At 45.6% G+C, this 16,760-nt stretch overlaps 1 protein-coding gene across 3 annotated transcripts in view; it reads right to left on the bottom strand.

Annotated features, from left to right (window-relative positions):
* The window catches only part of LOC147904326 (exocyst complex component EXO84B-like), a 71,340-nt gene that overhangs the window by 34,714 nt on the left and 19,866 nt on the right, over positions 1-16,760 (bottom strand). For all 3 annotated transcript variants that reach the window (XM_087385851.1, XM_087385859.1, XM_087385868.1), the window contains exons 2-3: positions 5,349-5,446; positions 1,610-2,645 (exon numbers count right to left, since the gene is read on the bottom strand). In XM_087385851.1, the coding sequence (XP_087241977.1) occupies positions 1,610-2,645; positions 5,349-5,446 (1,134 nt within the window). The remainder of the gene's footprint in view (positions 1-1,609; positions 2,646-5,348; positions 5,447-16,760) is intronic.

The raw sequence follows: 16,760 nt of genomic DNA, 5'->3' as shown, positions 1-16,760 counted from the left end.
TCTGATTCTAAATCTGCAATCCAAGGATAAAGTTGGACGCAAAACACTAGTTACACAAGCCGAACCTCCTATTGACTCATTATCACAACTAATGAGGGTACTATGCATACAAAGAAATCGGTTTACGGAGTTACCTGGTTAATTGCCTTACTGTAATTACATGCCCTTTGGGTTCAATGAGACCATGCAACATCATGGTCCTCCCTCTCTGAGAAACAAATCCACACACAGCTCCCCTAAAGATACCATCTATTGTATCTGAAGACTACATCAATCCTTCGCATATACAAGGTGAAAAAATATCTTGCAAAGAAATAAACATGGGACAGTCACAAGCATACATCACCAGTTCATTTGGATTGGCTTCTCTCAAGTCTATTTCTTCCATCTTGAAGTTGTTACCTTCAAACAAGGCATCAAATTTTGAAGGAGTAGACTGTACTAAAAACCACATTCATGCAGCACCTTTGTTATCTGCCGTAAAGGCTGCAATGAAGAGCAACGTCAGACCTACGTTAGAAGCCTCGCCATGCACCTTATCCAAGGCTCTATCTATGAGATTTTGTTAAGGAAAAGGATGACCACGTATTGACGGGCCCTAACTGTAAGTGTCCGAAAAACATAAACTGTCCTAAACCAAGATTGGCTCTTGCTGACCAACAATGCAATCCGCTCTGCTAAAGCGAGTAGCAACTGGAAGAGGTCTCTTATTGAGAACGAACATCCCATGGTATAGCAGACAGCCTCTATCCTACTAAAACACGACCAAAACTTTATACGCCAGCTTCTCAGCATACTGCCCAGAAAACAATAGCTCGCTTCAGCTGGTTGGGGCAGGTTCAGACACTATGTTGAAACCCTCCTGTCTTGAACTCCAAAAAGCAGCTTAGCAATGGCCAAAACTATCATGCAACTCCTACAAGAGCAGACGGAACTACAGAGGAAGAAGAAACTTGCTCGAATTGATAGAGTGGGGACAAAAAGGACTAAGAGAGTAGAACGGAAGAGGAGAAGAGAAGGCGGTTAAGAAGAGAAGAAAAAGGAGCAAACTAGTGCAAAAAGGATTCAGAATGAGCCTGTCTGATGCATGAACAGCAATAAGAAAAATCTCATTCAGTTAGAAACACAAGCACAAAGAGAAAGGATAGAGGCATAAATGGGGGGATAGAGTTTTTTAAATCAACCTATTATGCAGTTCAAGGTTGGATAAACAGCAACATGAAAGAGGTCAAAAAAGGAGTTGAAATGACTTCATTTATATATTTTATACCTGTACATACAGGAAGCAAAACCTCTTCACGCAGAAAGGACATTCCCAAACAACAATTCTAGTAGACACTGGCTGAGGAAAGTGAAGAAAATTGGCCAATGATTTAGCTCGAGTCAATCTTCCACATTTTCTAAAAGTTCCCTTGAGCCATTAGACACCATCGACAGATCACACCCCTGCCTTTATCTCTAGCTCAACTATGTGCAATGCATGTCGTATGCCTTCTCTTACATGCATGATCCATTTAAAGAAATGATAATTAAAGAGACAAAATTGCACTGTGACAAACAGAATGAAGAACAATATGCACCAGAGCAAATGACGACCTCAATGTTGTACCTGAACCATGGAATAAAATCTGTGCGCACTGATGGACAGCTTGACATGTGAGACTTTTGATGTTATCCTTCCTCGGCTGGCAGACCATGCAGACAACTCAGTAAGGATCCAATTATCAGAAGAAATCTGAGCCCTGAGACATTCCTCCATCCTCGTAAAACATCTTTCCAAAACCCCCTCAACACAAGGTCTGAGCAGCTTCAATAACAAAGGACAAAGTGACAAACCCTGCTTTTCCAAAAGACCACAATGGCCTAATGAAATCTGAACAAAGTCTGCAGCAGCCCCTATCCCACCTGCCATAATAGAGAATGATAAAACATGCTTTTTCATGAGGCAAACATAATCTTCTGTTTCCTTACAAGCCCACAATACAAGCTCTGATGCACAGGCAGGGACATTCCCAAAAACCCTCAAGGAGTCCCGAGATGCTTGTGAGATCATAGAGAAGTAGAGCTGTGCAAGAGTTGCAGTATATGACCCAGTATACCACGAGCCTGTTGGCCGTAGGTCTTTCACACTATTCTGAATACGGACATGATAAGAATTCAATAGCAATGTATGTGCATGAGGCCCATCACCAAGTCGATTAAGAATCGATACCACTTTGCGCAACTCACTTCCGTGAACAGTAGGCTGCCATGCTGCTTCCACAAGCTGTGTTATTAGCCTACCCTTCCTCTCAGAGAAGGCAGAAGTGAAGTAGGAGGCAGTGACCAGTTTCAGGGCTCCCTTTTGTGCCTCAGAAATAAACATCTCTACCTCATCAAGAGCTGCAAGTGCATCGTCCATCTTACGCTCTGCTAAACATACGTCAAACACATCTGATAGCAGATGAAATCGCTTTTTAAGATCAAGGAACTTAATGTCCTCATCTGCCTTTGATGACTCTTGAGAAAGAGCAGCAGCTCTAGAATTTGACACTGATTGAAAGTACACTCCTTCAAGAAGATCCCGAACGAGGACTGCATGAGTAGAAATTAAAGTCCGCATTGTCATCAACTCCATTTCCAACTCACCTAGTTCTTGAGATGTTCTACAAACAAACGATTGCAAGCAGACAATTCAGTGAATATCCACAATCTCAAAGAGCTGTACAGGCCTCTTCTTATTGTGACACTATAACAATCACATTTAGATGCATAGCGTGCCTCCTTAGGGATCGTCATAGAGTTTAATTTTTCCTGTTTGGAGTGATCGTGAGAAAGGAAACTCGTAATGCATAATGAAAAAAGAACAGGACACGTCTGTGTTTAACAAAATCCTTCAGACACGTCAGGCGTATGCATGAAATTACCAATGCAAAACAAAAAACAAAACTCTCTGCTAACAAAACTCACATGTGAACTCCACCATGTATAGCATGGACTACAGATCAGACATCCTTACCACCTGATAAATGTCCAAGTCATGTACTGCAGGAGAATATATCCAAAACCATCCATTTTTTTACAATACCAACAGTTAAGTTTCTATTAGTCTATTATTGACCAGGTCAGTCAGATGCATTCATGGCAAAAGCTAGCACTAAAAGAAAATCACACATCAGATACACCTTTGACCATGCCCTCTCTCTGTCACAAGTGCTATAGGACATCAATTGCTTTTATGGTTTTCCCAAAACAAAGGCAGCCATGTTAGAAACAGCAATACCTAAGACCTAGAGCAACATCATAGAATGACTTCATGTTCCAGTATTACGTCAGAAGCACCATAACTCAAAACAGGACCTTCTGCAAACTATGGATGGCATCTGTGTGCAGGCATACGCTTTGAACATGTCATATATACACCCTTGCACCTCTAAGTTTGATTTCTGCCACAAGACATGGCGTGGAGTTTGCATGTCCCAAGCTCGTGATACGCTCAGCGAAAGGCACTCAATTAGGAGGGGGTATGCACTCTCGTCCATGCTTAAATGCCACTACTTCCATTCATATCCAAAAGCGTGAGGCAAAAGCCTTATCTTTGATTTCCTTGTTACACCTGCAATTATCTTATGCAAACACTGTCTATGTCATACTGGCAAACTTCACAACTCTGCAGGCACCATTCTAGATCAATGATTTTCTTATGGAATATCTTGGGTGACTCCTTCACAGGATGGTCTAGCTTCTTTGGCTAGCATTTTAGTCTCATAGCCGCCATGTTACAAGGGAATCGCCAGCGGACACTCAAGTGATGACATTGTTTGAGGTTTTGGAACAACAAGCCACTACATAATACAGAAGGACATTCTCTAGGTAAATAGTGGCACGACATAGATCGATTTCTAATTATGAAAAGGAGTCTAGTTCATGCTTGGAAATTTTTTCCTTTTCATCAAGCATCTCTTCAGCTTTCACATGCTATGTGCATAGCCTACATGAAGATCACGGCTTGCTCTCATCTTCTTGGTCAATGATGAGACACATTAATAATATTGGAAGAGATATACAGACTACACCAACAAATTTCCATGCATATACACAAGAACAAGAAGAGCCTTTGAATTTGTATGAAAAGAAAGAAGACTGCAACAATGAAGAGTGGACAAGGATGGTACGAGAAGCAGCTCTCAAGTACTTTTAAAGAAACCATGAGAGATAAGAGAATGCCTTGCAATGGATGGTGTGACAAGGAAAGTGAAGACGGGAGCATGGGAAAAAGAAGCTGCTATGGAAAAACAGCAAGACAACGTCTATAGAGTTCTTGTAAGGAAGAAGAGGAGGATCATCACCGAGACAAACAACTGGAACACTTTGAGAGGCTCAAAAGGAAAGCTCTGGAAACCCAACAGGATCTATGGGAGAGTAGAAATAGCATAAATGAATAGAAGTTGCAGCTCTATGCATAGCTGGGAAATAATTCTAAGTGTTTGTATTTAGTGCCTGTCTGGCCAATGTGCATGCCCTGCCTAAGACAATGTTGCAGTATATCAAAACCTCGTTGATGTAGGAACCATGTCGTTTGGCTGATTGTTCAAGAAGGCTATGCAGATCCATAGGCGTTAGAGCCTGTATGTTGTGCCTCTCTCTGATGTGCTGCTATGCATGGCAAATAGGCAATGTTGTGTGGTGCTCATCTTCTATGTTTCCTCGTTGGCATATCTTGCATATTCTTTCCCTGGGGATGTCCTTTTTCATTTGCCTATTCCCCTTGATATCATGTGAGATGGCCCATATCTCCATATGAAATGCCTTTAAAGACAAAGATGCCCTCACTAAGGCAACCTTTCCCTTCCATAACTCAGCATAGGGTAGAGTTCTCTCTTACAGAAAGCCATCCATCTTTTCTGCTAATTGGCCAACAATTTGTGTGTTACCTAGTCTCTAATGGCCATCTCCTCGTCTCTGAGATCCATATCATCCCTCCCCCAACGTTCCATCCATTTACCCCTGAGCTCAGATTTGGACCCAGGCGTGGCACCTGTGGATGTGCATTAAAGATCGGAAATTCTCCTATCCTGACAATAATTGAAACTAAGCTATTCATTTACTACAAATATATTCTAGCACAATTGGCAGCAATCCCCTGGAAGTGGCATTAGAGGCCATCACTTTCTGTCCAATTATCTGTCCCATTGAGGACGCCACAAAAAATAAAGATAGGCTTTCCATGGCAAGCACTCAGCTATTTCACAAGGCTTGCATCTACTAGCTTTGAAAAATGCTTCCATTGATCTCCAAACAGTTTAGCTCCAGGTAATGGCATTAAATCTCGAGTATTACATGGCAGAAGTTCCAAAGCAAAATTGTACCTTATAAAAGCAGTGTAGTTGGCATAAACGTTTTTCCGCATCTCTTCAGCTGAAGCCTTCTTCAATTCTAAAAGCTCTGAACAAAGCAACCTTATTCCCTGCAGCAGCCATCATAACAAGAACATGACTTCATCAAAGAAGCTGGGAAGACTACAACTTTTCTACAAAGAAATTCAGAAAAAAAAGAACTTTGCCTGCAAATCTTCCACTTTAATTTGCTTTCCTTGAATAAGGCTAAAAGACAGCTTACTCAAGCAAGTCCTTGAAAGCAAGAGACATAATATGTATTGCAATTCCAAGTCATCAATGCATGATGAGGCTGACACATTTGTCAAGTTCATCTATATACTCAATCTCAATGCATGCTCAACAAAGTACAGAATAACTAGTAACAAAGGTCAAATGTGAGTATCAGATCTCTTCCCACAGGATATATGCAGTTGCGGCGACAACCTCCCCACAATGAGCAGCTAGCTCCACCCCTGCCCTCAGCCTCCCCATCGCCTCTCCCCTCCGCCTTCATTCTTTCCCCTTCTGCCTCCTTCTCCACCTCTCTCCACCTCCTCATGCTCCCCCTTCCCCATTCTCTGCTCCGCCTCACCCCTGTCTATTTCTCTGCCCCCTTCTCCCCTGTCTATTTTTCCGCCCCCTTCTCCCCTGTCTATTTTTCCGCCCGCTGCTCCCCTCTCCATCGTTCTCTGCCCCCCCTTGTCCCTCAGCGCCTGTTCCAGGCTGTCGAGCGGATTCCCGACAGCTTCTCCCCTGGCGTGGCTTTTCACAGCCTGGTTCGAAGGGGTTTTGCAGCCCTCTTGGAAAAAGTTATATTCAAGCGGCTATCCTTACTCGAAGCTAGTGATTCTTGGATTGCAGGGTTTTTTCCAGGCCCTGCTGGTCATCTACTAGCTGGCTGGCCTGTTCTTCTCTCTCTCTCTCTCTCTCTCTCTCTCTCTCTCTCTCATGATCTCTCTCTCTCTCTCTCATGACGGTCTCTGAACGATGGGGCGAGTATGCAAAACAAATTGAGGATGGCAGTGTGGAATTGTAATTGCAGGGGTTTTTTCCAGGCCCTGCTGGTCATCTACTAGCTGGCTGGCCTGTTCTTCTCTCTCTCTCTCTCTCTCTCTCTCTCTCTCTCTCTCTCTCTCATGATGGTGTCTGAATGATGGGGCGAGTATGCAAAACAAATTGAGGATGGCAGTGTGGAATTGTAATGGCACCCTATGGTATGACCCAGGGGGGTTCTTGGAGACATACCATAACAGAGATGTGATCTTCTACACCGAGACACATGAGAGCCCAGAGAGAGGGCTACCCACAATGACAGGATACACATGGGAGTCTGCCCACAAGAGGGAGCTCTGGAGGGTACGAGGATCCGGAGGTGTGGCTGTTCTCTTCAGATCACATATGAGGCCACTCCTCTCTATGATACTAAGGGAGGAGCATGCACAACACATGTGCATTCATGTCCAGTTACCAGACACATAGCCGACCTTCATTGCACTATGTTACTTTCCCCCAAACACATTATCTTATGCGCAAGAGGTCACCACTAATGGGCACAATCCATATGAGACTATTCATGATGATATCACAAAGTTCTCTAGACACGGGGACACTCTCCTCCTTGGTGACTTCAATGCACGTACTGCGAACAAACAGGTGGGCCTGTTAGATTTCGATGAGGATTCCCTCATAGTACCAGAGATGGATGCAGCAGGGCTAGGGATCGTGAGGCAGTCGGCAGATGCAGATGCACCAGTGACCGCATATGGGAGACGTTTACTCGAGCTAGGGGCTATACATGACTTGATCATATATAGCGGTCTCCGAAGATGGCCATCGTCTGGCGGACTTCCTCAAAGTCCAGGAGTAGAACTGCCAGCCTCTGCCCGCTCTACATAGCCCACTCTGTGGCTTCCCAAAAGGAAAATATATTATCAAAAATGCTTTTGCCATGCACAAAGCCTGTCTAAGTATCATGGATAAGGTCTGGAAGAAGGGGCTGCAACCGGATGCTGATCGCCTTGGCCAAGGTTTTGTACAGAGTGCCCAAAAGAGTGATCGGTCTCCAATGGGATACAAAATTCATGTTGCCACCTTTCGGGATAAGGTGTATGAGTCCCTCGGTCAATGAGTCAGGCATCTCACCCGAGTCCCAAATGCCCGGTAGGGCTGAAGTAATATGATCACCTATCATATCCCAAAAGGCTATAAAAAAAGGAGTAAGACCATCAGAACTAGGGCATTTGCCCTTATGAAGGGCGGAGAGAGCACTCTTGAATTCTGTGTTGGTAACCGCCGCCTCCACTCGGAGCCGACCACTCATATCTCACCTTATGTACATCGGTCACCGCGCCAACCATGAGGAGGGCCCCCCCACCACCCAATCGTCTTCAAATCCATTTTGACCATGCTCTTGACCCAGTGTACGTGAGCCACCTGGCTTCTGAGCTCCCAATACTACTTGGAGATGGGATTGACATCGCACATGCATCAGACACTCTTATATCGGTGATAGAAGATGCTGCCGCCAGATCCTTTCGCCCGACACGATCTGCACGTGTTCTAGATGGGAAGATGCCCCAAAATCCTTGGTTCGATGAGGAGTGTAGAGAGAAGAGAGCCCACATTACACATGAGTGAGCACTGGGACATTTGACTTCACCAGAGGCACAACAGATCTCACACCGAGTGACACGGCGTAAGAAGCGGGCTTTCCTCATGCACAGGATGGATGAGGTAATCAGTTCCTTTCGCGAAGGAGATCCTACTACGGGATGGGGACCCTTGTGGAAATCACCCATTCCCATCACAGATCCCGCAGTCACACATATGCTTGCTCTCTATATAATGTCCCAGGTCAAGCACCACCTAATATGTCCTCTATTTTTTTTTTACAGAGACCTCATATGTCCTCTGTTGGGGTAAAGGCACATTGCCAACCCTTCATTAAAAGATAGGACACCTATGACTGTCTTAAGACAGTCATAGGGTAAACCTAATCCTAATAAAACACAACTAAGTTTGTGGTGTGGCTCATTCATTTCACACCCGCATCTTGAGTGTCTCTCTCTCACTCTCTCACACTCTTGCTCTTCTACCCCTTCACTCCCTTTCAACTGGTATCAGAGCCATTCCCCTCCACTCCCTAGCCTACCCACCCCCTTCCGTACGGACGTACGTCGAGCGCCGTACGGACGTACGTCGAGTCATCCGTACAGTCGTACGGAACGCCGACATTGCACGGCGGCGGCGCATTGGCGAAGGCGGGCTGCAGGGCGACAGCGCGGGCGCGGGCGCGGGCTGTGGCATGGGCACGAGAGCAGCTCGGGCGCGGGCACGGGCGGCGACGCGGGTCGCGGGCTGTACAGCAACTGCTGACAGCTGCAGCACGGAGCTGCATCAGGCAGCTGCACAACAGCTGCTACAGCTGCATAGCTGCTAAGCCCTTCGGGCGTCGAGCAGTCTACTCCAAGGGCAGCCGTACGGACTGCCGTACAGCTGTACGGACGACGCCGCCACACCTGCAGGGAGTTACATTAGAGCTGTTTTTCGTTTTTTGTGCAGCAGGGAGGTACATTTTTCGTTTTTTCGGGATCTGTGTCAGAAGAAATTTGTTCTCCTTGGATCTGGCTGCTGCACAAGTACAGCAAGTACGAAAGTACAAAGTTACATTCTTGTTTGGGAAAGAAAGAGAGGTGAAACAGCATTCTGCTCTTCATTCCTCTTGCTTAAGGATCATTTTTCAGTTCACAGAACTGTGTTATCTTGAAAAGTACAGCAAGTACTTTCATTCATCTTGTGCTTGAGGTGAAGAGAACCACAGTGTGGTTGATTGCACAGTTATTTTGTTCTGGGAAGGTAATGCCTTGATTTTGCAAGAGGACATATGCTTTTACTGGGTTTGAATCTCAGTTCACAGGTGAGCAGATCATAGGGCTTTTGCCCGGAAGGTGATGCATTGTATGCCTTGAGGCAGTGTGGTGCCAGAGAGCACACTTTTGTCTTGATTTCCGCAGTGTCGAGGTGACATTTTCTTGCAGGTCCCATTTCTTGTGCAACACTCAGAGAACTTCAGTTGAGCCACGCTTGGCCAGGGCGCATCGAGTTTACTCGGTCCCTAACTGTCCATCGTTGACAGTGCTCAAAAGGTTCCTCATTGAGTGTTTGTACGTTGGGATCTGTGTATGTCATTTCTACACAGGGCAGTATATGCATTACATTGGTGGATGATTTTGTCAGAGAGATTTTCATATTGCATGCTACCTCACTGTTGAGGTGTTCTCCACTTGATTCAGGTGTCAGATCAAGGGGCTTTTGCCCAGACTTTGTTTGATAGCACTTGGGTTACCGACAGAGATCTTCATATGCATTTTCTCCCCTTGGTATAAGGGTGATTGCTTGGGATTTATCCCATTTTCTGTTGCAGGTTCTGTGACAGGCTGAAGTGTCATTTTTTTTGGGTGTTTGCCAAGTGGTTTATGCAATTTAACTCAGTGCAATACCTCATCTGAGGTGGGAGAAGTGATCAGTACAGTCAGTACAGCAGTGTTTACAGCAGTGTTTGTGGTTTGTCAGATGATTATGCACTGTTAAGCACTTGTTGAGCAGCTGCAGCAGTCTGAAATTACTGTTTTTATGCCCCTTTGAGCACAGTACAGTGTGTCAGAAGGTACAGTATTTGCAGGGTCATTTACTGTTTTGCTGCAGATTTTCCTGACAGTAAAAACAGCACCATTGAGAGTGCTTCTGGCTCTTGAATAGAGCAGGTTTTTTCTGAGAAATCAGAATTTTTTATTCAGTCTTTTTTTTTACTTCCAGGGAGTCAGGTACTTTCCTTATCTGATATGGCATCAGGGGGAAGTGATTCTTCGATTCTGAACATAAAGAAACTGGAAGGAGCACACAACTATGCATTATGGGCAGAACAGTGCTTGAATGTACTTCTGTTAAAGAAGATTGCTAAGCCCATAAGGGTGAAGGGTGTCAAGCCATCTGACATGGCAGCTGATGACTGGGAAGAGCTTGATTTGTCTGCGAGGGCAGCTATCATGCTCACTATTTCAGACACTCTTGTGTTCAATGTTCAGGCTGAAAAGACCTCTTATGGTCTATGGCAAAGACTAGAAGAATTGTATGCCCAAAAGAGCTCAGCCAGTAAGGTTTATTGGCTGAAGAAGCTGGTCGATCTTCGCATGAAGAAAGGTACAGCTATGACCTCACACTTGAGTGAGTTCAATGCCATCTTTACACAGCTGATTGCACAGGGGTTGAATCTTGATGAGGAGTTCAAGGCTACTTTCTTGTTGTGTACCCTCCCTGAGAGTTGGGACACTTTCAAGACCACCCTGTCTAATTCAAATGTCACTCTTATATATGCTGATGTAGAGAGCTCTCTCCTTTTGGAGGAGATGAGCAGGAAGAATAATACGGGCAGCAAATCTTCAAATGCTTTGCAGGTACAGGATAGAGGCAGAACTCAGCAGAAAGGGAGATCCGCTAGTAAATCCAAATCCCGAAGTCAGTCCCGTGGTAAAAAGGATATTGAATGCTTTTATTGTGGCAAGAAGGGACATGTGAAGTCTAAGTGCTTCAAGTTCATACGGGATCAGAAAGCCAAGAAGGCTGAAACAAAGGATGCAGGAAATGCAAGCAAAGGCAAAGGCAAGGCCAAGGCAGATGATTTGGATGCAGTGAATGTTGTAGCAGAGGACAGTGACAGTGACATACATGATGTTTTATGCTCTTCTGCTGTAATAGCACATGCCTTGGTTATTGATGGTCACGACATCCACACCTGGCTCTTGGATTCAGGTGCCTCTTTTCATGTTACTCCTCATAAAGAGTGGTTTACTTCCTACACAGGTACTCATGGAGTTGTTCATCTTGGGAACAACTATGCATGTCAGATTGCAGGGATTGGCAGTATACAGATAGTATTTCCTGATGGACGCATATTCATGCTTGATGGTGTCCGCCATGTGCCGGAAATCAAGAAAAATCTGATTAGCACTGGCTTATTGGATGACAGTGGTTACCACACCACATTTGGGGATTCCAAATGGGTGATTACTGATGGCCAGACTATAGTGGCTGAGGGTTTTAAGAGTGATACCTTGTACCCTCTTTATGTTTCCAGTGTGGGTAATCATGTTGTTGCCATAACCGAGCTGCCAAAGGTTTCATTGTGGCATAGCCGGTTGGGACACATGTCTGTTAAAGGAATGCAAGAACTGTCACGTTTGGGTTATCTGCCGCCTCTTTCTTTTTCAGATTTGCCTACTTGTGATCATTGTATATTTGGCAAGCATTCTGTGACTCCTCATAAGAGGAGAACTCCCCAGAATAGAGCACCACTTGATCTAGTGCACACTGATTTGTGTGAGATGCCACAATTATCACTAGGGGGTGCAAAATATTTTATTACTTTCATTGATGATGCCACACGCAAAGTGTGGGTCTATTTCTTGAAGCATAAGGGAGATGCCTTAGATGCTTTCAAGAAGTTTGTCGCTCAGGTTGAGAATCGGACAGGTCGTAGGCTGAAATGCCTCAGATCCGATAATGGGAGTGAGTATGTGTCACATGCTTTTGTGCAGTTTTGCCAAGCTAAGGCCATCAAACAGGAACTCACAGCTCCTCATAATGCATCTCAAAATGGTGCAAGTGAGCGTATGAATCGAACTATTCAGGAGAAGGTTCGATGTATGTTGTCTTATGCTGCATTACCCCATGGCTTTGGGGCAGAAGCCGTGCAAACAGCAGTTCACATTATTAACAGGTCGCCAAACAAGGCTTTGGAGTTGAAAGTGCCAGAAGAGGTGTGGTCTGGCAAGCCACCTTCATATAAGCACTTACGTGTATTTGGCTGCGAGTGCTTTGCTCATGTACGCAAAGAACTACGCACCAAACTGGATCCAAAGTCTATCAGATGCATCTTTATGGGTTATGGTGACGAAGGTGAAATGGGGTACAGGTTATGGGATCCCGTTAAACGGAAGATTATACGCAGCAATGATGTCATCTTTAAAGAGGATAGTGTACACAAGGAACCCGTGCAACCTGTGGAATACAGGAGGGTTATTTATGATGATGTTGGACAGCAAAGAATGCCCATTTATATGCAGCAGCAGCCTGCTGCAGATCACCCTGTTCAAGAGGGTATACAGGCTGAAAATCAGCCAGATAATTTTGCCAATGATGCACCACTAGATATGCCAGCAGATGGGGCTGTAGAACAGCCAGATATGGTGGTACAGCCACCCGTCATGCATGAAGAACAGGCTGGACAGCAGCCTAATCCGGAACATTTTGTTAGGAGGAGCACCCGTGCACAACGGCCTCCTGCCAGGTTTGTTCCAGGAGCTAATAATGTGGCTGATTTTATCATGCTGACAGATTGTGGTGAGCCTTCCAGCTTCAAGGAAGCTATGGGAAGAACGGAGAAAAAGAAGTGGGAGAAAGCCATGCAGTCAGAAATGGACTCCCTACTTCAGAATGATACATGGGACTTGGTGCAGTTACCTGCAGGCAGAAAAATTTTGCCATGCAAGTGGGTTTACAAAGTCAAAGTGGATTCAAATGCTTTACCGAGGTATAAGGCCAGATTGGTTGCCAAGAGATTTAAGCAGGAGAAGGGCATTGACTTTGATGAGATCTTTTCCCCTGTAGTCAAGATGACTACTTTGAGAGCAGTGTTAGCTCTTGTTGCTCATGACGACATGGATTTATGTCAGATGGATGTGAAGACAGCTTTTCTTCACGGAGATCTCCATGATGAGATCTATATGAGTCAGCCAGAGGGTTATGCTGTTAAAGGGAAAGAGCAGCTTGTGTGTAAGCTCAAGAGGAGCTTGTATGGACTCAAGCAGGCGCCAAGAGAATGGTACAAGAAGTTTGATGCCTTCATGCAGTCCCAAGGGTATCATAGGTGTGAGACCGATCATTGCTTGTACACCAAACGGGCAAAGGATGGCAGTTTGATGCTACTCATTCTATATGTGGATGACATGCTTATTGCCAGTAAATCTCAGCATGAGATTAGTGCTTTGAAGAAACAACTGCATAAGTCTTTTGACATGAAAGACTTGGGTGATGCAAATCATATTCTTGGCATGCGGATTACTCGTGACAGGTCCAAGGGACTTTTGTTTCTGTCACAAAAAGAGTACATTGACAAAGTACTGCAGCGCTTTAAAATGGAGGGGGGGAAGTCTATTAGTACCCCGTTGTCTCCACATTTAAAACTCAGCAGTAAGGACAGCCCCAGATCAGATGATGATAAGGCTGAAATGGCCAAGGTTCCGTATGCATCTGCAGTTGGTTCTTTGATGTATGCCATGGTTGCCACTCGTCCGGATATTGCTTTTGCGGTGGGAGTCATCAGCAGGTATATGGCAAATCCAGGCAAGCAGCACTGGGAAGCAGTGAAAGGTGTCTTGAGGTATCTCAAGGGTACCAAAGACTTGTGCATATGCTATGGTAGGCAAGATGCATTGGTGCATGGTTTTACAGATTCAGACTATGCAGGGAATGCAGATAACCGGAAGTCTACTACCGGTTATATTTTCACATTTGCAGGAGGTGCTATATCATGGGTGTCTCGGTTGCAGAAATGCGTTGCACTGTCAACCATTGAAGCTGAATATGTTGCAGCCACTGAGGCCTGCAAGGAAGCAATATGGCTTACTCGGCTGGTGGGAGATTTGGGCATTACAGGAGATATGCCAGTTTTGCATTGTGATAGTCAGAGTGCTATCATGTTGGCAAAGAATCCGGTCTTTCATCAGAAGACCAAGCACATAGAGGTGAAATATCATTTCATCAGGGAGGTACTGGAAGACAAGCGACTTGAGCTTGTGAAGGTGCATACTGATGATAATCCTGCAGATTTGCTCACTAAGAGCTTGCCTACAGAGCGGTTTGCACATTGCCGCCACATCATGGGATTAGGATGAGACCATTCTTATTTTATGGTCTTGTATACAGTAACTGTATATTGCTGTAATTTTTATTCTTTTCTCCCCTTTAGGCACATTGGCCTTTAGGTGGGAGGTTGTTGGGGTAAAGGCACATTGCCAACCCTTCATTAAAAGATAGGACACCTATGACTGTCTTAAGACAGTCATAGGGTAAACCTAATCCTAATAAAACACAACTGAGTTTGTGGTGTGGCTCATTCATTTCACACCCGCATCTTGAGTGTCTCTCTCTCACTCTCTCACACTCTTGCTCTTCTCCCCCCTTCACTCCCTTTCATCCTCTATGCCCAGACCCACCACATGTCATTTGTTTACTTCGCAGAATGTGTGAGCTGATCAACAGCCACACAGAGGGTCACGGGCAGCCGGCACTTGGGCAGGCAGAATTTCAGAGACAGCACTCCACCCTAGATCACATTTTCACCCTGAGGGCTATTATTGAGGAGGCAAAGTCAAGGCAACACAAAGTCTACACTTGCTTCATAAACTTCCGTAAGGCATTTGACACCGTCCCACGCTCTCTCCTAATCAGGAGGTTACAAGAGCTACAGCTCCCAAATATCATGATTTGGGGGGTCATGAGTCTATATGAGTCTGTCAAAGGGAGGATACACACCCCAGGAGGCTTATCAAACTGGGTTGAGAGCACCATCGGAGTAAAGCAAGACTGTCCCCTATCACCGACTCTTTTTGGGCTCTATATCGATGAGATCACTTCTTATCGATCGACTAGACGGAGAGGGTTTGCTCCTGGCTGACCTGATGGTGCAGATATTGATGTACGCTGATGACATCATCCTCAGCAGAGGTACTGCAGAAACATCTAGAGGCTATGGAGATGTTCTACAGGGAGAGAGACTTGACAGTTAACCTTGGGAAGACCAAGGTTATGATCTTCAACACCTCGCGAGTAGTGTCCCATCACCATAGTTTCACATACCGTGGCAAGCCTGTGGAGATAGTGCAATCCTACAAATGTTTGGGGATAGTGTTCACTGGACCATGTTTCACGATGATCCATGTGGGTACAGCACAAGTCACATGAGGATGGGGTGCTCTCACCCGACTAGAGAGGCGATGCTTCCAGGCACACTTCCAAGACCCCCCGACGAAGGGTTGGCTCTTTGACACGCTGGTGAGACCAATTGCCATGTATGCAACACCTTTCTGGGGGAGTGATATTTCAGCGACGACTGAGCAGAAGAGATTTGACAAGCTACAGGTGACCATGGAATCCAGGATGATTCAGAGTAAACCCTCAGTCCCTCATCAGATTATACAGGTAGAGTTCGCCATGAACCCTCTCCAGGTTGATGCCATCTTTCAAATAGTGACGTTCCTCCACAGAGTATGGGCCTTACCCCAGTGGAGACTACCGAGGTTAGCATTAGAGTCCTCCAGGCAACTAGCAGAGAGTGGTGTTGATACAGCATGGTACGCACGGCTATCCACGTGGTTTGGTAGTCACGGCATTCAGATGGACAGACTTCCCCGCTTTCAGTACAGTTTGGACGCACCACCCGAGATGATCCCACGAGATGAGATCAAGCGTATCATACGGTTTAACCTCCTCCAGATCCATACATCTAGGGCTTGGGGGGGAGAGGAGTTCTCCACCAAGATCTAGTTCTACCATGATCACTTTCTGAGGATCTCAGAGCACGGTCTTGTCATCAGACCTCAGTATCTCGAGGACAGGAGAGTTTCACATGCACTGAGGATCGCCATTGGTCAGCTACGAGTCTCATCGCATCAGTTGCGGATTGAGGTAGGGAGAGCTGCAAGCATACCCAGAGAGCAGAAGACTTGCACACTATGCCAAATGGAGGAGATCGAGACGGAGGAGCATTTTCTATGTGTCTGCCCAGTCTACTATGAGATCCAAGGATGATATCACTGCCTCTTTCAAGAGGGACATGGCTTTGGTCCACTCACATGGCTGATACATTTTCACGATCAGGTCTGTGTTGGGCTCTACCTGCTTGAGATGCATCGACAGAGAGACACACTGATGCGACAGGCTAGAGAGCAGCATGGACTGATGCCACAAGTCACCGTTGACAGATCACTGACTTTTGTTACAAACTTCTATGCGTCTGAGTTAGCTGCCAGTGTGCCGGAAGGAGAGGAGCTTGATGAGATGAGAGCATCATGGATCAGCAGTAGGAGTGTCCACCACGATGCATCCAAACGAGGGACACACACTCCACGTGCGACACAGAGAGAGACCAGAGCGGGCACGATCGAGGTCCGGTCTATCTCAGCCCTTCTCAGAGGCGACCGCCAAAGACGAGGCATCACCCTTGATGTAGCCCACCGGATCCAGAGATCGAGGAGACCACGCCCTCCCCCACGTCGTGAGACAGCTCAATAGACACAGATACAAGAGCTTCTCACATCTCATCATAGTGCCACCAAGTTACCTAGA

Source organism: Dipteris shenzhenensis, chromosome 2 (assembly GCF_047967505.1).
Source record: "Dipteris shenzhenensis isolate YYH24624 ecotype China chromosome 2, Dip_SZ_1.0, whole genome shotgun sequence".
Classification (NCBI taxonomy): Eukaryota; Viridiplantae; Streptophyta; class Polypodiopsida; order Gleicheniales; family Dipteridaceae; genus Dipteris; species Dipteris shenzhenensis.
This window is presented reverse-complemented; position numbering and strand designations above follow the sequence as displayed.